This window comes from Strongylocentrotus purpuratus, unplaced genomic scaffold (genome assembly GCF_000002235.5).
Source record: "Strongylocentrotus purpuratus isolate Spur 01 unplaced genomic scaffold, Spur_5.0 spur5_contig_857, whole genome shotgun sequence".
NCBI classification, from domain to species: Eukaryota; Metazoa; Echinodermata; class Echinoidea; order Camarodonta; family Strongylocentrotidae; genus Strongylocentrotus; species Strongylocentrotus purpuratus.
In genome coordinates, this window is record NW_022145565.1 from 158,372 (window position 1) to 185,479 (window position 27,108).

Below are 27,108 nucleotides of genomic sequence, written 5' to 3' on the forward strand. Positions count from 1 at the left end.
GCAAGCGGAGCGTATATTGGCGTGGCATTCAGGGGAAAAACCCCCCTCCCTTTTGGTTTTTTGTATGTGTGTATTTTTGCGTACGCAGGGGGGGGGGTTAAACCCCCCCCCCCCCCTCTTGGTTTTTTTTACGTGTGTATTTCTGAGGAAACCCCCCCACCCTTGGTAATTTTTTTTTTAAAGACCAAAAAGTGTCCCCTTACCCCCCCCCCCCCCCGCTTATTCAGCAGCTGGCTGAGTTGTTGCGATTTTTTTGGGACCCCCCCCCCCCGAAAAAATTGTCCTCTTTCTTGTTAGAATCAGCCCTAAATTCGCCCAAAATATACTGAAAAACAGGGGCGTGCCCCCCCCCCCCCTCCCCCCCCCCCTCCCCCCCTCCCCCCCCCCCAGCCAAAAAAAAAATATGCCTACCGGTATGCCCCCCAACGGACCAAAATGTAAAATGTAAAATTTCGTGACCAAAAAAAAAGTGTCCTCTTCCCCCCCCCCCCCCCCCCCCCCCCCCGCTTATTCAGCGGCTGGCTGAGTCGTTGCGATTTTTTTTGGGACTAAAAAAAATATATATATGTGTTATCTTTCACACAGTGTGCCCCGATCCCCCCCCCCCCCCCCCCCGGGCAAGAAATTCCTGGATCGGCGCCTGGACATTTTTGAAGGTTGATGAAAAAAAAATTTGCTTAATTTTTGTATAAAATGTTATTTACTATATTCCTTTTACTGTACTAACCCCCTGACATGCCAAAAATCCTGAAAAAAATTCTCAAACCACGAAGATATCTATGGTTTTCTTTGAAGGAGTCGATGTATGACACCCTCTAACAGTGATTAACATTTAATTCTCCCAACCATTTTTGAATTTTCCCAACTTTTTCCATGAAAAAAAAGACATAAAACAGGCTATAAAAAATCTGTCAACACTTAAATGTCTGGAATGGAATGTAAAGCCATTTTATTGCTTTGTGACGATTTCCATTCACCTAAAATGTAATTAAATTGTAATAATATAGTTGGGAAAATTAAGGAATCGATCAGATCAGTTTTTCCCAATTTGTACCATGAATAATGGTCCGTTTTCACTCAAATTTTCAGATTATCTTTAATTGTACATTTAGCATTGAAGTCACTACCTTAGCACCACTATCTCTCATCTGAATAATGTTACCAAGTCCCTTTAATAAATAAAAGCAGAATAATTATTTTGCTCTCCAAGTGCATTACACTGTAAAGATAACAATTTGTTATATGTAATGTCAATTAATTTTGTAGGTGTAATTATAGGTGCATTAATTGGTTTACTTCCTCATAAATATTTTTTGTCATTTGCTTATCTGTTTTGTTATTTATTGTTGTTTTAATGTTGTTTATATATTCAAATTTGTTATGATTGTACAAAACTGTAGAGAAATTTACAATTTATAATGCGCTTTATAAATATACACTATTATTATAAATAAGTTTTGAGATTTATCTTAAATGTTGATACTGGGGTGCAGGAATGAATGCGTAATGGGAGACTATTCCAAATAGTGGGACCAGAAAAAATTATATTTTGTTGACCCTTCTTCGAATTGATGCGGGGGATTTGCAGAAGAAGAGGGTCTGACCTTGAGCGTAATGAATATCTTGATTGCTGGATGGGACAAAACAGAATAGAAATATATAGGATGGGATAAGGCTATACATGGATTAATCGTTGTCTGAATTCATGTTCGCCCATCCCGCGCTAAGCGCGGAAGCTTTCAAGTTTCATTAAATTATTAGAGAAAGGAGACGATTCGTTGTACCGTTCTCGAATCTTAATCCTAGTCTGAATTCAGTTGCCCCCGCCCGCGCAAAGCGCGGAAGCTTTGACGTTTCATTAACTATTAGAGAAAGAAGACGATTTGTTGTATTGTTTTCGACTCTTAATCCTTATCTGAATTCATTTTTCCCCTCCCGCGCGAAGCTTTGACGTTTCATTAAATTATTAGGGAAAGAAGACGATTCGTTGTACTGTTTTCGACTATTAATCCTTGTCTGCATTCAGTTGCCTCCCTCCCGAGCAAAGCGCGGAAGCCTCGACGTTTCTTTAAATTACTAAGAAGACGATTCGTTGTACTATTTTCGACTCTCAATCCATGTCTGAATTCAGTCCCCCCCTCCCCCCCCCCCCCCCGCCCGTGCAAAAATATTAGAGAGAGAGAAGACGATTCGTTGTACAGACTCTTAATCATTGTCTGAATTTAAAAAAAATGTTTCTTTGTCCGATAAAAAGTCACAGTTCGGAGGAGAAAAATATTTGCCGGCCGACCGACATAATACATCTCACCGACTTCAACCTTCTGCATTGACATATTACACGAGGATCGAGCAAGAATACCGACACAGCAACATAATTATCTTTGCGTATTTCTTTCTTGCCCCCTCGACGTGGTGACTCTACCCAACATCCCTCTCTCTCTCTCTTACTCCCACCCCTCTTCTCTCAGGCTCCTACCCCCTCTCTCTCCTCTATTTCCTCCCCCATTTCTTTTGTTTCCTTTTCTTTCTTTTCCTCTCCTCCTCTTTTTCTTTCTTTCTTCTCTGCTCTTTCCTTTCTTTCCCCCTTTCTTATTTTCCCCCTTCCCCTTTTCTCATTTTTCCTGACAGCAGCGCAATTTTTACTGAAAATATCCTGACAGGTGGGGCGACGCCCCTTCTTATGATATCATCACCCTTTCTTTCTTTTCCCTTCTCATTATTCTCCTTTTCCCCCTTTTCTCACCTCTCTCTCTCTTCCCCTTTCTTCCTTTCCCCCTCCTTTTCTCTCCTTCCTCTTTTCTTCTTCTTTCTATCTTCCCTTTTCCCCTCCTTTTTTACGGGGGATGGGGGGGGGGGCACTTTCCCCTCCCCTGAATCGGCTGCTGATATCAATGGTCAAAATCATATTGTGTACTTGCCTTTTTCTGTTTTCTTTGTTATACCCTCACCCCTTTTCCCCTCTGTCTCTTTCTCTGTCATTCACCCCCCCCCCCCCCTCTCTGTCTCTTTCTCTCCCCTCTTTGTATCAGTCTCCCCTCTCTCTCTCTCTCTCTCTCTCTAATCATGGACCTACTTTTCGTAGTAGGTCCATGCTCTAATACATGCCCTTCTGCCTACTATCTAATAACATCCCACTATCCCTGTATCCCTCTTAAACGGAATCACTTATTTTGAAGAAAAAGAAAAAGTCAAAAATAGTATAAAAAAGTCTAAAATATGATAATTTTAATATAAAAAATTCAATCTCCTATACCATTTTCTATATTCCTTATCTCATATATATACAAATTTGTCAAAAGATACATATTCAAGAATGCATTGCCACTCAAACTTACATCTTTTTGTCTTACAATTTTACACCATATTCCGTAAACTTGAAATGCAGTACATTATTGTTATGCTACTATATGGCAGTTCTGGGAACAGGGATTTAATTCCAATTCTAATATGAACATTCTGGTCAGATGCTAATTTTGATAAAATTGGTCCAAAGCATGACATAACATTTCAAACCACAGTGAAAAGATAAACAACTGTCCATGGAACTTATGAAACACTTCAGATGGAAAGAGAATCAATTCAACCGTAGAAAAGGAAATTGCATAGGTACTTGAAATGCATAATAAATATTCCCAATATGTTATGCTTTTTAAAAAATGGTTGTTACGCTACACAATGGCAGTTCTGAGCACAGTGATTGATTCAAATTCTTATTTGACACAAGAATGATATTCTGGTCAGAGAGTTGGTGTTATAGGTAAAAAAAAAAATCCTAATGCATTCACAGCATTCCTAACTCTAACATCACATTTCAAACCATGGTGGTGTAAGACTGTCCAAAAAAAATATAAAATACATTTGAGTGAAAGAGATTCATGCACAATTTATTCATTTATTTATTTCTGACATTTATAATCACTAATAGAGGTGGTCTTCCATTCAATCATGTAGATTTGCATAAGAACAGTACTTACATTTGGAATAGCATTCATCAGCTGCAAATACAATATGTATGATTGCATAACAATACCTTACTGAAAGAACAAAGAGTGGATACATTTCCACTTTCATACATACATCATCGCTCATTAAGTAAGTATCATGAATTTAAATACAGATATGTAGTATATCACATACTTGTCTAATCTCCTCTTCATATCATATCTATTAATCAAGACTTGGGTCATTTGGGTCAAAATATTTCTTATTCACTTCATTTCATTTTGAGGAATATGTTTATTTGAGGCAAAATTTAGACAAAAGTGCTAACATACCAGCATATTTAAGATACCCTAGATTGAGTGTAAATTTACTTTTAAAGAGTAGAGAAGATAATTTTGCATCTCAACCAATTTTGGGGATACATTCAGTATTCCCACTCCCACATAACTTCCCAATAATTCATGGACTCTTAGAAATGAATACTGATTCAGAATGAGTAAAAGGAACATTGAAATGAAGGTTAAAGTTGTCTGGGCTGGCCATATAAACCTTTATGTTCTTTCAAGACTAATAGAAGACTTCGTAAAGTTTATTATTAATCATTCTTCGTAAGAAGAGATTTAAGAACAAAACATCAGCACATCTTGTGCTTTTAGGAAAAATACACTGATGATAATGCAACTGATAATGGAAGTGAGTAGAGGTATTCAATACATACCTACACTTTGTTTGTTCGTGTCTCCTTAGATTAAGATAGTTATGTAAAGTTCCTTAATTAAATTAAATTAAATTAAATTAAGTTCTTCCACCGCCCGATTGCTGCAATGGCCGTTTCAATCACAAGGGCCAGGTCTTCATCTGTGCAACCCGTCCTGCCGCACTGCAAGATGTGGTCCATCCTCTGAGTCTCTCACTGTCAACTAAGGATAACTATATAAGTCTCTAGATAGCCCTCTATCAACTCTGTACAACTTGCTTTCTCCTTGCCTTAGACCTTGTTACTCTGTGAGTCAATGCAGGATAGTCTTCAGTTGCAGAAGGATCTATAGTCTCTTGATAGCCCTCTATCAACTCTGTACAACTTGCTTTCTCCTTGCCTTAGACCTTGTTACTCTGTGACTCAATGCAGGAGAGACTTCAGTTGCAGAAGGATCTAAAGTCTCTTGAGAGCCCTCTATCAACTCTGTACAACTTGCTTTCTCCTTGCCTTAGACCTTGTTACTCTGTGACTCAATGCAGGAGAGTCTTTAGTTGCAGAAGGATCTAAAGTCTCTTGATAGCCCTATTAACTCTGTACAACTTGCTTTCTCCTTGCCTTAGACCTTGTTACTCTGTGACTCAATGCAGGATAGTCTTTAGTTGCAGAAAGATCTAAAGTCTCTTGATAGCCCTCTATCAACTCTGTACAACTTGCTTTCTCCTTGCCTTAGACCTTGTTACTCTGTGACTCAATGCAGGATAGTCTTTAGTTGCAGAAGGATCTAAAGTCTCTTGATAGCCCTATTAACTCTGTACAACTTGCTTTCTCCTTGCCTTAGACCTTGTTACTCTGTGACTCAATGCAGGATAGTCTTTAGTTGCAGAAAGATCTAAAGTCTCTTGATAGCCCTCTATCAACTCTGTACAACTTGCTTTCTCCTTGCCTTAGACCTTGTTACTCTGTGACTCAATGCAGGATAGTCTTTAGTTGCAGAAGGATCTAAAGTCTCTTGATAGCCCTCTATCAACTCTGTACAACTTGCTCTCTCCTTGCCTTAGACCTTGTTACTCTGTGACTCAATGCAGGATAGTCTTTAGTTGCAGAAGGATCTAAAGTCTCTTGATAGCCCTCTATCAACTCTGTACAACTTGCTTTCTCCTTGCCTTAGACCTTGTTACTCTGTGACTCAATGCAGGATAGTCTTTAGTTGCAGAAGGATCTACAGTCCTAGTGGTAGCAGAAGGGCATTCCGTTCCTTTGGTCGATGACTTTACTTCTGGCATTCCAGGAACCATGTCAATATACTGTCAAGAAATGCAATGCAAAGAACACAAGTTAAAGTAAATTGAATATGAATATTTCCACTGATCATCCTGAACTATTGTTATTAAAGAATGGGTGGCCCTGCATGGGTCTCTACATCCAGATGCTTGCAAATCTTGGAACAAGACATAAGAAGAGAGCCACTGGCTTTACCAAAGTGGATACTAAACACCAGAAGGCTTGAAGAAAAAATGGACGTAAACAAATAATTATGATGATGTTCACCTTTTTTTCTATCACCCTTGTATTTTAGATAGAAAATATTCTACAACTTTGTTCCTGCTAGTATAGCTATTTACTGAATCTGGATGAAAGACAGTTATAGATACAATTATCTTGTCTATTACTAAGAACATAAACATCCGACTAGGACTCAAATCTACAGGCTCTTGGTTTGAACTCTGAGAAGAGGCTTTTTTCTAGAGTGACCCCAAAACCACAGCCCCATGAAGAAACTTAGCAATTCATGCATCTTGTTACAGTTTGAATTTAATATCACCCAGTGGTCCTTTGGTTTGTAGTTAGCATATGAAACAAATGACCCCAAATATCCCAAGATCGTTAAGAAATGGAGAGGTACCACTATCAATCTCAAAGAGATGGAGGTGCTTCATAAATAGACTTGTTTTTTCTTTTCAAAAAAGTACTTCCATCTGTGCATCATGGAATGCACCATTTTTGTAAGATTGTAAAGACAGAAAATATCCTTCTTTGACAAGATCAATAATTGTACTTTCTATATTTGCTCCATATTATTGGAACACTACGCATACACTGGGGGCTGATTTTCGAACGTGAGAACTTGATACCTTTGAAACAAGGTAACTATAGGTATGAAGACGCCTTACCTCTCTCGGAGAAAACCACTCCAAGAACCAGAAGAAAATGAAGTTGATCGCTGCAAGAAGAACAAAGAATTTTCCTGCTGCTGGTCCACACTTGTAGTAGCAATCAAACCGTTGTGGCAGGCTAAGAGTTTCATCATTCAATATGCTGTCATAAACCTGAACAAACAAACAAAAACAAAACAATCATTAACAGCGGATACAACCATCCAACCATCTGATGGTCATGTGATTATGAATGGGACACAGTATACAAATGATATGCACAGGTTTGAGTGCGTCAGTAGGGATTGTGTGCACAGGGTACCTTTGAATGGTTTTAGACCAAATTCAAAGGTACCGCGTGCACACAATTCCACCGACCCACGAATTGAACCTGTGCATCATCTGTTTTATAAGATGCAAAATACAAAATTTTGTTATTTTACAGATTTACCGAATGCATGGCAAAATCATGCGTCCGGTAATTTTTTTTACCCGACGCATGATTTTTTTTACCGGAGGCATGATTTTTAACTTATCATGAAATTAAAAAAAAAAAAAAAATTGTCAGTGCACATTAAACTGTAAACTTTAAAAAAAAGAAAAAAAAAAAAATTGTATATTTTTTTTCTTTTTTTCGAACAGACTATAATTATCAAAAAACATGAAAAACAAATAATTATCACCAAAAAAAAAAATATAAAAAAGAAAAAAAAAAGAAAGAGAATTATTAAAAAAAAAAGGATATCGGTGGTATGGATCGGTGGTATCGATCACCGATATCGCATGAATCAAGTAAAATTAATTACATGGTAATTGACCAATCAGATTGCAGGGATTCTTCTACCCATCTTATAAAATATAATGTTACATAAAATGGCAGTTACAATAGAAACAAATCAAATGTGCAATATTTATGTTTCATGATAATTATAACAACGAAAATCATGATATTGATGCTACAGATTATATTATATTTTTCACGGAAATAAAAATAATATGAATATGTTTATAATCATGATGGCAATGATAGAGGGAACAAAATGATGATTTGTGTATTGTTTAATGTTTAGTAACGAATATATTTTTTATTTTTTATTATAAAAAAGGGTCAACCTTTATATAAGGATTCTGCTTTTCCTTTCAGGTTGCAATCTATTCAGTTTATTTTTATGTTATGAAATGTCTTTTTAACTGAATGAAATAAAATTGAATTGAATTGAATTGATTTGATCAAAAGAATATGTGCTACCATGGTTTCTTTTATTATTTTGAAGATCATCAGGATCAAATGTGATACAAGGATAAAGATAAATTTGGAGTTAGTATTTTTATAAATAATTTTAAAAAGGTCACAACAGTCCATATCTAGTGACGAATTTCTTCAAACGGAACCTACTTTCTCTGTTCTCTTGGCAACATTTTGCCAGGTATAGACATGAGCCATGCGTTGATAGACGGCCTCAGGACACAGAAAGGTTCCCATTCTTCTCCTTGATATGGCTTCTTCTAATCCACTCAAGATACCTGGGGTGGAATAAAACCAATGTTGTTTGTTGGCTGTCTCCTCAAGTATTAAAAGGATCAATTGATAAATAACACCAATAAGCATCTTTTAATTAGCATGGATAAAAAGAAATCACCCTATAAAATGCAGTCAAACAACAGGATCTTGTCATATATCTTGGTCAGGAGAAAGAAAATGTGTATGTGTGTCTCTACGCTTGACAACCTTTTAAACCATGCAGGTAAATTAAAATTTAGGATATTATGCACGCTCTATCTAACAGTGTTCAGATCTTGTATATAATTATATGAAGTTATGAAGTATACTAAAAATATAAATATAATAATCTTCTAAATAGATTTACTTTCACTTGATCTATATTTCAATGCCCAGTTATCCCAGGTTTAGAAGTCAGATGATTAACCAACATACCTTTTACACTAGGTTCAACAAGTAGTATAAGATCTTCAGGCAAGACTTCTGGCACTCCTCCTACTCTCGTACTCACAACCTGTAATCTGTAAAGGGAAAACAAATGTCCAGCAATTCCAAAGAAAAAACCTACAAATTGAACAAATAGTACCATTCCTCTGCCTCCATACAGATAATGGTAGATAAAAACATGAAACATTCACATCTATTCCAAATAAAATGGATGCTCAATGCGCCTGTGTTATTATCAGGGTTGTTGGGTTCGTATCAAAATTTAAGCAGTATTCCTAATCAAAGACATGGTACTGAAAATCCATTAAAAAAACTGTCACAGCTGAGCTATTTCTAGGTTCTTAAGAAGTGAGCATAAATACATGTACACGTTTCTATTAAACCACAGCAACTCCACATATCATAACTAATAATGTACTTTATACTCCTCATTTTCTAATCAATCCAAACGATCACACAAAATACAAAAGGGTCAAACTAATCTTTCTTCCTGTCTTTATAATTCCTTAACATCTCTGATACGGCTTCTAGAGTACTGCCTCAAATCTTAGAAACCACCTACCTAAGTCTGAAATACATGCAACCAATTGGACTCCATGAAAGAACAGAGCCATTAGGTTAATGGCTCTGAAATGGACTACCCAGCCGTTTTATCATTCTATCATTGTTATATAAGTCTTTGATTTTGTTATATTATGTTATTGTTTTTTATGATGATTTTCGGAAATAAAACAAACAAAAACAAGATATGGTTGAAATACACCTTAGAACCAATTATTCAACTGAAGAAAAGAGACAAATCATGATCTTTGTTCAAACATACCCACAAAGAGTTGCTTCCACAATGGCTATACAAAAGGCTTCAGTTAGTGATGCATTGATGAATATGTCTCCTTGGTTCAGCACCTGATATAGTAAGTAACAATATAAAATCACTTTACCACATATAACTTCAGTTGGGTCAAAGCATGGCGAAATACAAGTATTGTTCTGGAGATACTAACTATAATATATTGGAAAGATGGAAGATTGATTCACGATACTAATAGTCTTCCTCATATTTTCACAAATTGTCCAGAAATGCACAACAAAATACTTTTAGATTTAGGTTTCTGTGCAATAAACTAAGAGCATGCATTTGACATGCATGCAGAAAAGTTAAAAAAAGTAAAGCCACAAAGGTAAACGGTCACATTTTCAAATAAAGTGTGCAGATTCTGATTGTTTTCACAGATATTATATGGTCTATCATACCATGCATATTCACGTACCTTAGAACATAGATTGGATGCAAACCATGAATGATATCAAGAACTCAAACCAAACCATGCATTATTATTATTAAGCTCACAATACAGAACAAGAATTAGACGGAGGGGGAGAAAAGTAGTGAAAGCTTGACTGAATATCTTCCTCACGTTTTTGACATTCGAATGTTGGACAGCCCCCAGCATAGTGACCCGTTCCTGGAGCAGGTAACGCTCTCTTACTTCTTCAATATTGATTCTCATCGGCCCATCTCCACCTGCAGAGAGTACACAAGTACAGATGAACATATCAATTTGCAAATACCGGTACATCATAGGAAATCAGTAACATCTAAAAGCTACAACAAACAAGTCTGAAGATACCAAGCAGTGAAAGATTCTTTAACTTGTGGTGTATCAAATTTCAAATTTAAAATTTATTCATGTTTCCAACAAAACATTACAAATCAATTATATGCATTTAAAACAAATGTAAGAAATACATGTTGGAAACAGAGGGTCCACTAAAAAGCAATGCTTGTACAAGTGTGAACACCTCAAATATTACTTAGGAATAATGAGTAATTAAATTAACTATTCTGTAACTACAAAAGGAACTACAAAATAGGGGAAAGAAAATGGGGGATGCCAACAGAGACGAGAAAGGGACAAGACAATACTTTACACGACAAAGATAGAAGAACACGGTCATAATACAAAGAGTAGACAATGACAAAAAGAAGTGAGAGATCGAGGGTACAGAAAATAATACAAAATGATGAGCTGCAAGTGGGGTTGAGAAGAAGATAAGGAAAGAGAAAGGAAAGAGAAATGCGTGTTAGAAAGGAAATAAGCATAGGAAGGCACAATATAATACATCAAATTACATTTTGAGTCAGCGACTTATTCAAGTCATATCATAACTGAAATGTGTTCAATTCTTTTTGTTTACTATCTAGAACTCTGATTTCCTAAATGAAGGAAGTTCTCATATTACATATTACATTAAATTAGAAAAAGAGAAAAACAGCAATTTTTTCACAAAATTATTTTACTTTGAAACATAATACTGATGTTTTGATACAGATAGGAGACCCTTTGTTAAGAAAAATTAAGATTGATATTCTATTTGTCATGAAATGTGCTTTTCACATTCAATTGTCACTGTTCCATGACCTTCTTAAATTAGTTTTTAACCAAATGAGTACTGAATTTATATAGGCTTGATGTAGGAGACACACAGTTCCAGTGTGCAATGGGTTAAATGAGTCTGTAGAGAGTTTCTAGAAATTGAAGAAGGACTGGGATCTTACCAATGAGGAAATCTACATCTTGATGTGTTTCGCATATGATAGGAATGATGGCGGCAAGTAGATCCATACCCTTCCTGTACACCAGACGACTCACTATCACGATTGTTACTTTACAAACAAACAAAATACAAAATCACAGACGTTAGTTACATTTTCCTATGATAAGAATAAGAATAAGGAGAATAACAACCAGTGATTAATACTTCTGAAAAATGTCAATGTTGTTCGGGATACTACTGCATGTTTTTATCTTGAATATCACTCTTCAACCATGGTATTCATCCTGAAAGTATTCCTCATGTACGTTCAAAATTGAATATTATGTCCATAATCATATTTTATTCCACAAGAAACAATGCAAGTCAATATACAGGTGTCTTTAAGGATACATTCAGACCATAATTTTTTCAATATATGTCATCTATTCTACTTTTACTTGTGGCTATTTCCTTAAAAATTAAATCCATTAATGTTCATAGAGTAACATTCCATTCTTTAATACTGTATCTACTGTCTTTCACTTGCCCTACACTACTTTTCAGTCTATTCTCTCTTTGTGACACTCATCACTTGCTCCATCTCCATTTTTTAAAATTCTTTGTGGTTCTGAATATCTCTCTCCCTCTCTCTCTCTCTCTCTCTCTCTCTCTCTCCCTCTTTGTCTACCTGTCTGTCTCTCTCACACACTATCTCTGTCTGTCTGTCTGTTTATGTCTGTCTCTCTCTCTCTCTCCCTCTAAGTCACTCACTCTTACTCACTTCTATCATGTTTCCTCTTGGACGTATCAGGTTTGAAGACGGTAGGATCCACAGCATTGGGTATGACCGAGACCAGACTAGGTGACATAGATGCCCTCAGGACAGTGTTCTCTTTACTATGATGAGAAAAACAAATTATTACTATTACTACTTATAACACACTTTTTCCATAAGGCCCAAAATTCTTACAGTAAATGACAATTACATAAATACATGTAATAAAAAAAAACAATTTTACAACTACAAACTGCAAAAAAGTTGTGTTTTCAAGGCCTTTCTGAAGGTAATAACTGATGAAGACTGTCTGTCTAATTCTAAGTGGTAGATCATTCCAGTATTTTGAAGCAGATCAAGAGTAATTCAAAAATTATAGTTTGTTTCAAAGATGTTTCAAAAATGTTATTATGGTAGTCCTGTGAACAAATAAAGTATGCAATGTATTTCTACTCTTGTTATATCTTCAATTACAATTCTGCAATTCATATTAACAAAATATCAGTATGTTATATTTTTTATTATGTAACATTGTAAGTTTGGTGCTGTTATTCTAGCTCTCTATTAGGTAGAAGTGCTATGCTTTAACTGATAGTTGCTAGGACAACAGCACCATAGCCCCTAGAAACATAGTATTAGACACGTTAAAAATTCACCTTATTATTACATAGAAACTATTGTATATGTCATGTGAGAATAAATGTGTTGTAGTATACAGGTCAGGAATTCAAAAACAATTTGTACTCGTTAGAATGTTTTTAGCACATATCATCTGTCAAGAACCAGAAAGGCATACAATGCCAAACAATATCAGTGCAAAAAGACTTTGTAATGTTTCTATAAGTGCCTCAACTTAATATCTTAAAAAAATCACTGCAAATACACAAAATACGTAAAGAAATAGACTTTCTATCACCAACCTTGTGTGTGACACACAGATCACATGATTGACATCAGCCAATGAGAACTGAAGGATGGCGTTGGTGATGATGGAACTCGCATCAGCGAAACCAAAGAGAGAATGGTCTGTAAAGACTGTCTTTAAACCCATGGTCTTAGCATGAAACATCGCTTCATGGGCCATTGTAGAGAACGACTAAAAAGAAAGAGATATTATAACTTGAAGCTTAATACATGATCAGGAACTCCAAAATGATCTACATGAGGGAGAAAATAATCATCTAATTGTCGCCCCTATCCCTCTCCTGTTTAACCTACATGTATCTTTCTGAAACTATTGCCATGATACATGGCATACATGTACTTTCAATCCCTGCCAATATGATATAAACTCTCCTTTTGTTAATCTCTTCTTGCTCCACATCTAAAAGTTTGTGGAATGAAAATGAAAAAAATGTGCACAAGGGTTCTTTAACCTATGATTGTAAACGGCCCGAGGGCTATATTTGTGGAGTTCCCCATGATTTAATTTTCAAATTTTGTGTATCATTTATTTGTGTTTATGATGATTGTATGATCGAGAATGAAATAAATCAAATGAAACCAATGGTGTAACCCAGAGCACACCACATCATAACATTTAGTGTCTGTGGGTAATCAGTGACGATCCCTCAGAAAGAATTTAACCCGTTTCCTACTAGAACCAATTGGCTCCTGTATTAAAGCTTATGGGAAAGAGAGAATGCAGAAGTCAATGGGTTCAAGTTATACATCCCCTTGAACTTACCAACAATCATATATGTGATTATATGGTTCTGAAGCACTCAAGTTATACAAAAAAAGCTGTATGTATAAATAATACTAATGGACAAATGAAGATTTCGATATTCATAACACAGTCATTTGCTAACATTTTTAAAACATCACTTTATTTAATATGAATCAATATCAAAATCAATTAAAGAACATGAGTATAAATATGGAACACATATACTTACTGAGTGCCCATGAACGATGGAGATGTTTTCTCTGATGAGTATATTCCTAATAAGAGGCAGGGTTGTAAACACTGTAGGTAGGACACACTGGTTGTAGAATGGTCCAAATGGCAAGTAATATACCTAGAGGGGAGTAAGAAGGCTAGCATCATAATGAAAACTCATGTTAATAATTGCTAGCCGAAGTTTGAGGATTTTGCTTTAAAAAATCAGTGAAAAATATGGCAGAGGGGAATCTATACAAAATGTAGTAATAATGAAAGGAAGCTCATTATTGAAATAACTGCTCTCTAGAATGTTATTGTTATAGAAATGTTATAATGTATAAAAATACTCCTACCTTGAGAAAGTTTGTAAGGTATCTGATCCCTGTTCTTTCACCGTATGCATGGGTGATCACAACCACCTGAGATACAAGAGAAGAGTTATACAATGACACAGATATGTTCATAATTGTTTCAAGTTGATGGTGCTTTTTACACAAAGAGCCCAGAGTTTTTTTATGACATCAATCAGTATGGGGTATGCAGGAAAAGAGACCGGAAGTTGCCTTTTTATACCAAATAATCCCAATCATGATAATTTGCAACAAATGACAAACCATTAGAAAAAGAATACATATTTGTGATTTGTAATGCAATATGCTTTACATTTTATCAATTGTTTTTGTACACAGTATGAACATTGGATTGGATTCATCTGCTAACCCCCTACCCACAGGAACTGGGTGGCTACTGTAATAATAAAGCCAATACACATTGAGAGAATACAGAAGTCAATAGGTTAAGCTGAACTTGACCATTATCCAGATGAAAAAGAGGTCTTGTATATATTCCAATATGGAATCTTTATATTGTTTATATGACTGATGATAGCAAAGTTCTAAAAATTCACCACTGAATAGAATACAAGATTTGTATGCAACTTAGTTTTTAAATAAGACTGGGATACAGTGTAATTTATAAGCAAAATAAACTGTCCAATAAAAACGTACAAATTATTTATTGATGTGACATGATTTATACAATGCTTACACATTTTATTACATAAAGTCAATACATACCTTATGACCTCTGGCTAACAAACATTGTGATAACTGATAGATATGACTCTCAACACCTCCAGTATTAGGGAAGAAAAAGTCTGACACCATACTGATAAAAAGAAGATAAATATATCATGTTTTTTCTTGGCACCATAAATATAAATCGCGTCCTGGTGATCTTTTAGTACACATTCCAATGAGAACACCCAGCAGCATTTCACATTTGAAACTCGATATGCTGTAGCTGAACAATATGGCTTGTCTTTGTCTTTTTTTGTCTTTAATAATCTTTCCTATAATTTGTTTTTCTTGCACCTTTACCATATACCCTCGTTTATTTGTCTTATTTTGTATCAATTAAAGGAATGCCTTTTTTATATTTCATATAGAGGGGTCTAGGCAGGCTTTTGTCTTCCCAGGACCCAGCTGTCCCCATTCATATATAACAACTGTATTATTTCATATGTGTATGTGTTTGCTCTCTGCTTTTATGTTTCATCGTACCTAGTTTTTATGACTTACCATTTTATTGTGTGCTTGAAAAAAAAGACGCTATTGATCTAGAGGGTAGAGGTCAATGGGATAGAACAGTGGCGGATCCAGGATGGGAGCCCGGGGGTACGGGCCCCTCCCCTGGCCCCCAAAATATGTTAAAAAAAGAAGATAGTAACATTAATTTTACCTTAAAAAAACAAACAAAAAGACGGGCCGGTGCTCAAGTGCAGAGCTACCAAGTGTCACACATTTCGAGGGTCTGAAAACGCTCTCACGCACAACAGGATTTAAACTTGGGGTCTCTGCAAGTGGGGGTAGGAAGTGTTGACTAAAAAAAAAATAGACCTCGATACCCCCCCCCCCCCCCCCCCACCCCTCCCCCCGTTGAGCCAACACAAAAATTAATGCTCACATTAAAAGTTGTCATATTGACCACGCCCATCAAGTTAAAGGGGGAGAAAAAGGGAACAAGTCATACTAACACAAAACATATTATTTGGGACTACACTACGTCTATTTTCAACACACGGGGCTGTAATGGGAGGGGCAGCAAAACTTACCAAACGTTATGCTTCATTTTAGTATCAAAGTTTGACTCGATTACAAGGTTATTCCCGGTGATGGAAAAACTTCAGGTGGAATCATCATCCAATATTCGTACCCATTGTTCTGTGGATGATTCAACGGTGAAATATTATTTTAAAGATGATTTTCTAAGAAGGAAGCGAGGTGATCATTGACACGTAAACTTCAGAAACTTGAGCATATGTTTTCGTTCCTTGAACACAAGTACGAATATAATGGCCAGTGTTGAAGAACTTCGTGCTAAAATCCAACAATTGGAAGAGGAACTACAAGCAGAGAAGGACAGAAATGTTTCTTCGGCAGGAAGACAGAAAATAGAGACGATGAGCTCGGAAGTAGTTGACAGTAATCCATACAGGTAAACAAACTAGTGTCCCATACATTAGGTTTTGTGTTAGTCATTAAGTGATATAGACTAGACACTAGATCTAGACTGCATAGATTCTCAACATGTCAAACTCCACTGTACAAAACTCAAGTCAGTTCACTCGAAATCGGTACTTTAGTGACAATTGATGACACCTAGACTAATTAGCATTAAAATACAATCTATTTTGAAAATCAAAAGAGAACTTGCGCATTGAGCGCTGTACAGTGAGTTCACGTGCTCTCATTGGCCGATCCGCTCGAGTGGCTTCAATTTTAAGTGATAGAGGGCCTACTTAACTTAAGCGCAACTTAAGTTCAATGGCAAATTCAATACGTAAGATTACGTCACACCACAGAGATTTTGACACTTCCTGCTTTAAACAGGTGACGCCCTTCACTCATAACTGACCCACACATGGCATTGCAAACACAAAAATAGAAAAATCAACAAACATCTCGGTATAAATTTCCAGTTTGTACCTAAATATGACAAAAATGAGAATTGTTCAAACTTAAAAAATAGTTACTTAAGACTTAAACTAAGTGAAATATTTAACCTGTTAAGGATGCTGATAAAATAGAGGGTTTGAGTGATATATCATGATAATTGTATCGGATCAAACGGGAAATCGCAAGCTTTCTCCTCGCAACAATATCTTATAACATTGAGCAAATGACAACCAGTGATAGCCAACTAGAAGGGAACTTGTCGGCACCAATTTAGGAATATGAGGCTGCAATTTTGCCGAGATCGGATAAGCGTTATGCGCATGCCTAAATGTAAGCTAAAATTTGTATGTGTGTCAAACTTGTCAGTGAAATGTTGAGAATTAATAGAGGTCCTCTAAACAGTTCTTAATACACAAAAAGTATACTTACATTACTGCTCTGTGTAAGTATATGTACAGACAGAAAAATCTGTCTGCTTGGAAGAGTTTGTAAAAACATGTTTTGCAGTTATCTACTTAATACTATATATCCACATCTGTGATATGAAAAAATTATGAGTAATCTTTGAAATCTTGGAAAAATAACAATTTGTACAAATTGTAGAAAACTAGAAACGTATAATATAATAATAAATAGACCCCTATGTCAGCTATGAATAATTGAATATGGCAATTGAAGAGACTTGCATTTGATTCCTAGATTTACAGCTACATGTAGATACATATTAAAAATTAAATGATACCCATAATTATGCGCCTCTCAGATGACAGAAGTGTATTTGAGTTTGTTTGTTTCCAGACATTGCCAGATTTAAAAATCAATGTTTTTATTTATTTTGTATTCATATCAACAGTCGACTGATGGCATTGAAGCGAATGGGCATTGTTGATAATTATGAGGTAAGTAGATTTTAAGTTAAATTTATTAAATGAATACAATAACTTGAATCATTTTTTGCAAAAATAGTAAAAAGGAAATTGGTTACGCTAAATGTATGTCTGTTATAAATATACCAGGTATTTCTAATTATTCAACTATCTATAATACATACATGTAAATGAAAATTGTTTTCCTTTCTCTCCCTCTCTCTCTCTCTTTTTCATTAACTTGTTGTTATCTATTTCTATTGAGACTTTGGCTCTAAAAACAACACATTATCAATTGTCAGCAGAAATTGGAGAAGTTGGAAGAGGATAAAGAGGGAGAGGGTAAAGAATTGATAGGGAAAATAATGATATTATGGAGTTCGGCAAATAATTCTTGACCATTGATTGTGTGTACAGAGAATCCGAGACTTCACAGTCGCTGTGGTTGGTGTTGGAGGTGTAGGAAGTGTCACTGCTGAAATGCTGACCCGATGTGGAATAGGCAAGGTAAGAATAGACCACGGGGCAGTTTCACTAAAACATCATGTCTTAGTATGTGAACATTCCGTTGAAAAGTTGACATGCATGTGAAGGGGATGTCCAATTGTCCATGAACTTACTCTTGAAAATCGAAATGCTTTTGAGAAACTGTTCCAAGTTTACTTATGAAGTCAAATTCAGAGATATTCCTTCCTAAGCCTCTCATGATTCACTTTTTACTCGTTATTCCCCTGTTACTCTTAATGTAATCCCCCTTGTATAAAATAGATTATTTTGTTACCAGAAAAAAATAAAGTTCATCAGGAAGCAGCCATTATGAATTATGGTAAGATTGTTATGTCAGTATGTCAGACATAGGTGAAAGTATACCATTACTATTTACCATGAAAGTTTGAGTTTAGTACTTAGAACATTGTGCATTGAAACATTCTTTTCAGAATTTAAACCTTCTTTTTTTAAGGTAAAAAGATTTATCCATAGATGTTAGCATCCTTTTTAATTGTAACATTTTAAACTTTGTTGAACTTGCTTCTTATTTTTCAAACTGTTAAACATTTATCACTGTCCATGTTCCATGCTACTACACCATATTGTCAGCAGAATATAAACATACCATTTTTTAATCTCTAGATTTCTCATGAGGTATTTATTAATTCATTTACATACTGGTAGTTTTATTTCTGTTCTCTCCTAGTTGTTGCTGTTTGACTATGATAAGGTAGAGCTTGCTAACATGAATCGTCTTTTCTTCCAACCTCATCAAGCTGGTATGAGCAAAGTACAAGCAGCAGAAAAGACTCTCAGGTAATCCATCGGTTTAAAAGGGCTTGTCAGAGTGACATATCAATTAGATTGTATAATTACAAGGTCAGAAAAGCCTTTGATCCATTGGTTCACAGGCTTTGTGTCCATGGTCTATAATGAAGCTGTCCTATCACAATGATGAAGAAACAGGGCTTGATCATTTTCATCTTTTGTTAAGAACACCTTGTTCACTCAAAATATGCTATTTTAAAAGTTTCACATATTTTAAAAATACTGGAAAATGAAAAATGTCGGTCCTGTTACCTAAAAGAGAAGGGAAAAAAGATGACTTTCAAGTTTTACCATAATCACATACCAGTATATTTGTCTGATGGAGTTATGACTCTTTAGTAAAGCACATCAATTTATTACAGTGTAATCAAATGCTGGTAGTAATGCCATTCAAGAGAGGTTTTCTTAAATTCATTTAATTATATTAACACTTAAAACAAGTGGAATAGTATTTGGTTTGTTGAATAGCACTTTTAGTCTAGGTTTAGTCTAGTAGATGAAAATGAACTTTGATATGATTGCTGGCCCTCGGGGAGAACAGTACTGAATTGAGTTGAAAAGTTTTTAAATCAAATTTTATTTTGGCAAAGGCCTCATTGCAAGCATTTTTTTTACAGATTTGAATAGAAAATATATACAATCATACAGTATTGGTACACAAACAATAATAAAAGAAGATATCAATGAAATAATAGGCATTTGGGGATTTTGGTAAAATATTATGTTATTTAAGTGAAGTAAAAAAAAAATATAGGTATAGGCATAAAATGAATTTAGTGCATTTTCTAATCACAACTCATAATTGTACATTTGGTTAATCCTGATGAGGCAACAGTCTTTGTTTCATGCATTTTTTCATAGATATATCAACCCAGATGTAGAGTTTGAGACTCACAATTATAACATCACAACTATGGAGAACTTCAAACATTTCATGAGCAGAATTCAGTGAGTATCTATAATCTACAATCTAGGGCTACTATCCATTGATGTTCATTTTCATTTATTTCATTGAAGATCATAGCATATTGCAGTTTTGTTTGCCTTAGCAGGTGAATCAAATTATCACCATGACCTTTGTGACTCTCCTCTTCTGACTGTATGTTGTGTTTCCCATTGTTTGAAAGTTATCTGCTTTTTTTTTCTCTCACTAAACAACAGGCCAGATATTCTTAAGTCTGTTTTGAAGTGGTCATTTTAATATAATACATGATATATTTGAAAAATTGCAAAGAAAATGTCAGCAGTGAATGCTTTTCACTCAAGGATAAAAGCATCATATCCTTACAATCGCACAAGTAATTGATGATATTCTTTGTTAATAATCAGCAAAGGCTGAACATATAAGTAGTCTGTCTCCTCTCGATATGTTTATAATGTAGAAATGATTGGTATAATAAGGCGTCTGTATTTGTTGTAATGCAGAAATGGTGGTCGAAATGGGGAGGCTGTCAACCTGGTGCTAAGCTGTGTGGATAACTTTGAAGCAAGAATGGCCATTAATATGGTAGGTATTATAATTAATTACTCACTTTTCCTGTCCTTCTTTATCAGTTTGTATGTCTGTCTTTATATCTCTTTCCATCCAATTCTCTCTCTCTCTCTCTCTCTCTCCCTCCTTCGTTCCCTCCCTCTCTTTCTCTTCGTCTTTCCTCTTGCTGTCTGTCAATCAATACATATCTGCCTCTTTCTCTGCCTTCTGATTTCTCCCTTATTTAGCTAATGCACAGTGTATTTCAAGGCCATGAATTTGGTGAAAAGGATGTTTCTAAGTGTATTTGGTTGGTCAAAGACAATATTTTTTATTTTATTATCATCTAAAACTGTAAGATATTAATATAGAGTAGATGTGTAGCTGGATAAAAATGGAACTCCCAATATTCATTTTTGAAATTCATCAACACATTGCATAGAACTCTGTTTATTAATGCTGAGTTTAGAAAAACATTCATCGGTAAGATGTTTATAATTGAGCAAATTGGCTGTAACATATGGTTTGTATATCAGTGATTGTTAGATCTTAAAGATAATCACAGAATGTGTGATTTTTCTGAAATTGAAATTTCCTCTCCTTCTTCTTCTTCTTTGAGTAGTCATGTGTCCTTTAATCCTGAAGATTATTATAGGTGTGCTGTGCTTGAGATGGTGCAGTTCAGCTGCAATTATTACATCAATAGTGCAAGTAAAACCAAGCAGCAGTAGCTCTAGTCTACTACCCATCTATCCACCAAGTATCACACTATCAGCTTGTGCCTAAAGCAGGGCTCCACACTAACTTCTTGGTAGGGAGTCTGGATAGAACCGTTTGCTGTCTGTATGCATCAACTGTATATAAAAACTTCAAATTTTGATAGTGCAAACCTGGATTTTGGGCGCCTTGTGTCCCGAGCCCTGCCTAAGGCTTCCACTGATGGGGCAGCTATGATGTCACTTGGCAGTATATATATACAGTCAAACCTGCTTTAGTGACCACCTGTCTACAAAGACCACCTGTCTACAAAGGCCACATTTGTTGTTTCCCTTGAAAATGGATTCTCATTGAATCATGTACTAAAGGAACCTGTTTACAAAGACCACCTGTCTACAAAGGCCACTTTTTGTGTTTCCCTTGGGTGGTCGCTATAGACAGGTTTGACTGTATATATATTTAAAAAAAAAACATTATAGGTATATATGCACAGAAAATGCGTTAAAAGGAAATATATTATTTGACTGTGACTTTGTATCTTTCAATCAGGCATGCAATGAAATAAATCAGAATTGGATAGAATCAGGAGTGAGTGAGAATGCAGTATCTGGTCACATACAACTCATCAAACCAGGGGAAACTGCTTGCTTTGCGGTGAGTTACATTTCTTTTTTAAAATTTTGTCCATTCTACATTCCTTTTATAACGATTTGTTTTCTTCGTCTTTTAAACTTTTGAATCATCTGAGAAATAAACTGAAATGAAGCAAGGTAAAATTGGTGTTTAATATCAGACCATGTGGCAGATTAGCTCTATATGCTTAACATGTCATCTAATAAATTGTGATACTATAAACATGATCATGTATTTGAAGTATATTCAGCTTAGCACTTAGTAAGTTCATGCACAGTCAATATAAGAGGGTATTTTAACTATCTATACAAACACCATTTGCAATATACCCATCAGTCATGTTATGAATGAAAAAAAAAAATCAATTTTTTTCCCAGTGAGGATTGTATAAGGCTAGTGAAAAGAAGTTTTGTCAAGCTAATTGAATGTAAACTTCAAACTTGCCTAGTCAATAATTGTGGAATCTGTGAGTTAGATTTAATCATACAATCTTGCTACAGTGTGCCCCTCCCCTAGTGGTAGCTGAGAACATTGATGAGAAGACGTTAAAGAGAGAAGGTGTTTGTGCTGCTAGTCTTCCAACCACCATGGGCGTAGTAGCCGGTCTTTTAGTACAAAACACACTCAAGTAAGTTATCCTTCCATGGTCTGTCTCTATCATTCTCTTCTTGAGTCTTTCACCAAGACTTGACAAAGACTTGACCAAGACTTGAGTAAGACTTGACCAAGACCTGAACAAGACTTGACCAAGACTTGACCAAGACTTGACTAAGACTTGACCAAGACTTGACTAAGACTTGACGAGGACTTCACAAAGACTTGTACTAAGACTTGAACAAGACTTGACCAAGACTTGACCGAGACTTGACCAAGACTTGACTAAGACTTTATTGAGAATCTAGTGAGGCATTACTCACACTGCAGGAAGATACAACCCAAATATCCAGAGAGTGTAATCATAGAATACTTTTGTTTTCCGCGTATTGCATCATTTTTTGTATTAAACAAGCTAGAGTATAGTGAATTAGTAACAACTCTTTGCTTGTATCTTACCCAATTTGTTTTCCCCTCATTCAGTTGTGTACTATGGCATACAAGATTGGTAACACCACAGTATGTAAAAGTAGATAAAAACTGCTTACTATTTGGTGATGATACTTTTAAAAACACTGTATCCAAAGAACAATTAGAATGATATGACAAAAATTTAAAAAGGATACAGTACCGATGTATAAGAGCTAGCAATCTTTGGTTTGTGATTTTTAAATGTGTAATGTGTTTTATGTGAATTATGAGAAAAGCTGAGAATAAATTTCTTCCTACGTGTATATGCTTTGTATTACTAGATACCTGCTAGAGTTTGGCAACGTGACTCACTATCTAGGTTATAGCGCCCTCACAGACTTCTTCCCTACAATGTCAATGAAACCTAACCCGACCTGTGATGACAGCTTCTGCAGGAAATGTCAAGAAGAATTCCAGGTTGGTTCATTATTCTAGATCATTTTAATTGATGACTGAAAATCCATAACTAGACAATTTATTACAAAGCAGGAGGGAGAGAGAGAGAGAGAGAGAGAGAGAGAGAATGGAGAGAATGAAGAGGAGGGATGGAGGGAGGGAGAGAGAGATAGAGAGAGTAGAAAGAAAGAAAGGACCAGAAAGTACAAATTGATTAAAGGGAAACAAATGATGTGAGCTTTCCAGAATCCAGACATGTTTTCATCTCGGAAGGGGCGCTTCTTTCTTTCAGTCTGTGATAAATAAATGGTCCATTCCAGAGATCCTGTTTTGATGATGTAATATATTATTGTAATGTTCACATACTTCAATGTGTGCTTGTGATGCTCTTTTTTACTGTTGAACTTCCCTCAGGTTGATTATTTGAAAGTTCTTGCAGTCATGTTCTCTTTGCTTAATTTCCGTGAAGAAATAGTAATCAATCATGATCAACTGATTTTCAATGAATTTATATCCATACCTGACAAGAAATGAATTCCTTAAAATGCCAGAGAACCATGATGAAAGACATGAGCTCTACGCAAGAGCCTATTATTGTTTTTTTTATTGTTATTATTATTATTGTTGTTGTTATTATCATCATCACCAACATCATCATCATCATCATCATCATCATCATCATCATCATCATCTTTGTTTTATTGTTGTTGATATTATTATCATATGTTTATGTAACAGAATCAGCAAGCTTTGAACCCATCATCTGAGGTAGAAGAAATCAAGGAAGAAGAGGTCGTACATGAGGCTAATGACTGGGGTAGGTCAAAGGTCGTAGAAAACATGCTGATGTGTATCGTAAATTCAAAATAATGCCTTTTTTGTCTATATAGATGCTTAATATCAGTTTACGCATTTGATTTGATTCTGTAAATATACGTTTTCCTTTTTGTCCAATTATTTTGTATCTGATCTCTTTTTGGTTATGCCTTCAATTTTTGTGTCACCAATCCTTTTTCTAATTTTGTCCCATATTAGTACTTAATTAAATTTGTCATTTGTCTTAAGAATGTATTCATATCTTTTCTTTATCCAGTACATTTTGAATACCGGTAGGCCTTTATGACATTATGTGGCAAAAAAGAGAAAAATGAAGAAAAAAAATGAAGAATATATATGCGTACTTCCACCCTGTATGAGCTCGTTAGTTTCATGATAATGGTCATGATATTAAATCTAATATCAACTACAATCTTTAGATAGGGCAGAATCATACTTTTAAAGAATTTCAGTTCATCTTCCAGTGAAATTTAACCCTAATAACAATCATATTTCACATTGAACCTATGTTTTCCATGTTATGATAGAACTTTGACTTTCTTTTTTCCACAATTTGCATTGATCGTACGCTCTATCCTTATTTCATTTTGTATACTTGCCAGGTATTGAGCTAGTAGCCGAGACTAGTGCTGATGATCTAGTCTCTAAACCAGCCCCAGAGCTTGCTAGCGGGATCTCATATGCCTATGATAAACCAGCTGAACAACAACAGGTAGGCCTATGTGTATGTATAATGAAACCTGTGTATAAAGACCGTTCAAGGGAGACAAGAAATGTGATCTTTCTAGGCAGGTGGATTTTGTGTACTTTTCATTTAGCACATGTTACAATTAGAAGCATTACTCAAGAGAAACAACGGCATTGATCCTTACAGAGAGGTGGTGTTTGTAGGCAGGGTGGTTGCTAAAGCAGGTGAATAATATTTGAAATACATATAGTTCCTTTTCCACTGGACTGGATACAAAGTGCTTTGAGATGCCATCCAGTCAATGTTAGAGTTAACATATATGCAAGTTACAGAGCACTGGCGGTGTGCGTTCAATGAATTAATATGGTTCCAGAATAGATATGTCTTCAAATTCTTTTTTGATTGTCCTCATGTTGGTGATGATTTCAATTGAGGGGGAGCCTGTTCCAGAGTCTGGAAGTGTACATTAATGTAGCATTAAGCGTTATACAAATGTGACTTATTATTATTATTATTATTATTATTATTATTATTATTATTATGAAGAAGAATCTTGAGGTGGTGGCAAAATTAATCCAATTCATCTTTGTCATTGTACACATAGTTATCAATACCCATGACATGAGCATCCTCAGTTTATGTCTCATCTTGTTCTATAATATCATTAATAATTAAACCATGTTGATCTGAATGTCTTGTATTCATTCATTCAGATACCTGAACGTAGTGGAGGTGGAGATGAGAACCAAGAAGATGGAGAATCATTGGATGATTTAATGGCAAAGATGAAGAGTCTATAAAACCAGACCTGTACACCCTGACAGCTGTGATATTCAAGATCTATATTGATTTGCCATTCCTATTGCCATCTTACCTGTTGAGAACCAGTAAGACGTTCACTCCGTGTTATAGTATAGGCCTTAATGCCCTTGTGACTCTCAGCAGATGAACGTAACTTATCATTCCACAACTAGGCTCTAAGTAGAAGGATTGATGTCTAAAAATAGCATGTCTTGTTTTGGGGCCTGAAAAGGTTAAAAGTTCGTCAACTATTAAACATGACTACTATATTGAAGATGCAAAGTGCATGTAAGAATATATAATAAAAAAACTCATAAATGTTTTTCTGTCTTTTTTCCTTCATATTTATTTCTCAAAATTTCTGCCCCATTTCCATCTCTTTGTTTGTTCTCTTCTCTGAGTGTACTACATATACATGTATCTATTTTCCTACTCTTTATGTTGATCTGTCTCCCCCCCCCCTCTCCCCCCCCCCCCCCCTCTCTCTCTCTCTCTCTCTATTTTCCCCTCTCTTTTCTCTTTCCCTCTCTTTCACAAATTTTGTTGAATTTGCTTCCATTTTATGCTTGTGACTAATTGTTTCCATTTATATTGTGATAATGGTTTTAAAGAACTTTTAAGTATATTTATCAAAAGTGCTAACTTATTTCAAACATGCCTTGTATAGGATTAAACGATTGTGTAGAACAATAACAATTTCTCAGCATATTTTGTCCTACTTAATTATCATTCAATAGTCTCTGAGCATGGACTTACTAGTAAGTCCATGCTCTGAGCATGTGAATTTATCAAACACATAGAACTAAAGTATACATGTATGTTCGTTTAGTTTTTATTCATCTTGTGGTATGAGTTTGAATTTCTTATCATGAATTCTTAACAATCTAGAGATCGTATACATCCCTATCAATGTAAATTAATTTAATGTATGAAAGGCTTTTACGTTGCCATGGGAATATATTATGAGATATAACATAGTGCACAAAGGGGTCTGTGCAATGCTTGCTATTGTGATTTTGTCTGAGAAAGCATTATCAGTATCTAGAAATGAAGTTAGGTGTAAGCATAGGATTATTATCCTATAACATACAACACTATAGACTGTTTGTAGTTTTATGACAAACAATAAGAAAACTTTGTCAACCCTTCACCCTGCAATGAGCACAGTATGCTAATTGTATTTAAGCTAGTTACAGTGTGCCACATATTTCTTTATACTATATATTATAATGATTTTGTTTCTTCTTATATATCATATGGTTACATTGCAATTTTTTGCGTAATATATACTAGTTTTGTTTCTTATGTATCAGATCATTTCAGATGGATTAAATTGCAAAATATTTTGTAGTGTATACTATGTTTTGGAAGATACCTTTTGCTTTTAACCTTCCCAACAAAGTTATGGAAATTATGTAA

General features: G+C 35.2%; 2 protein-coding genes across 4 annotated transcripts; one reads left to right on the top strand and one right to left on the bottom strand.

The window, feature by feature from the left end:
• Positions 1 to 4,792: 4,792 nt before the first annotated feature.
• On the bottom strand, positions 4,793 to 16,166 carry LOC115928875 (phosphatidylinositol N-acetylglucosaminyltransferase subunit A-like). 3 transcript variants are annotated; one of them, XM_030996905.1, is made up of 13 exons: positions 16,055 to 16,166; positions 15,018 to 15,108; positions 14,295 to 14,360; positions 13,955 to 14,077; positions 12,977 to 13,152; positions 12,063 to 12,178; positions 11,304 to 11,411; positions 10,162 to 10,268; positions 9,567 to 9,649; positions 8,732 to 8,817; positions 8,192 to 8,319; positions 6,814 to 6,969; positions 4,793 to 5,946 (listed from the first exon to the last, which is right to left on the bottom strand). In XM_030996905.1, exons 1-13 carry the CDS (start codon positions 16,069 to 16,071, stop codon positions 5,776 to 5,778), a joined length of 1,428 nt encoding a protein of 475 aa, XP_030852765.1. In that variant the 5' UTR covers positions 16,072 to 16,166; the 3' UTR covers positions 4,793 to 5,775. The 3 variants fall into 3 exon arrangements, with proteins under 3 accessions (XP_030852765.1, XP_030852768.1, XP_030852773.1); XM_030996908.1 differs by lacking the exon at positions 16,055 to 16,166 and adding an exon at positions 15,522 to 15,680; XM_030996913.1 differs by lacking the exon at positions 14,295 to 14,360.
• Positions 16,167 to 16,269: 103 nt separating this feature from the next.
• On the top strand, positions 16,270 to 26,150 carry LOC584362 (ubiquitin-like modifier-activating enzyme 5). Its single transcript, XM_030996923.1, has 12 exons — positions 16,270 to 16,437; positions 17,752 to 17,797; positions 18,182 to 18,271; positions 18,960 to 19,069; positions 19,943 to 20,029; positions 20,507 to 20,588; positions 21,819 to 21,923; positions 22,403 to 22,530; positions 23,249 to 23,384; positions 24,102 to 24,180; positions 24,803 to 24,912; positions 25,602 to 26,150. Exons 1-12 carry the CDS (start codon positions 16,295 to 16,297, stop codon positions 25,686 to 25,688), a joined length of 1,203 nt encoding a protein of 400 aa, XP_030852783.1. The 5' UTR covers positions 16,270 to 16,294; the 3' UTR covers positions 25,689 to 26,150.
• Positions 26,151 to 27,108: the final 958 nt, after the last annotated feature.

Excerpts from the sequence above, each read along its gene's own strand:
- LOC584362 (XM_030996923.1), top strand. The coding sequence starts at position 16,295 with ATGGCCAGTGTTGAAGAACTTCGTGCTAAAATCCAACAATTGGAAGAG. Across the intron at positions 20,589-21,818 it reads CAAGAATGGCCATTAATATG|GCATGCAATGAAATAAATCA; the intron begins GTAGGTATTATA and ends TCTTTCAATCAG. Across the intron at positions 24,913-25,601 it reads AACCAGCTGAACAACAACAG|ATACCTGAACGTAGTGGAGG; the intron begins GTAGGCCTATGT and ends TCATTCATTCAG.
- LOC115928875 (XM_030996905.1), bottom strand. Across the intron at positions 14,361-15,017 it reads TGTTAGCCAGAGGTCATAAG|GTGGTTGTGATCACCCATGC; the intron begins GTATGTATTGAC and ends CTTGTATCTCAG. Across the intron at positions 8,818-9,566 it reads GTGGAAGCAACTCTTTGTGG|ATTACAGGTTGTGAGTACGA; the intron begins GTATGTTTGAAC and ends TTCCCTTTACAG.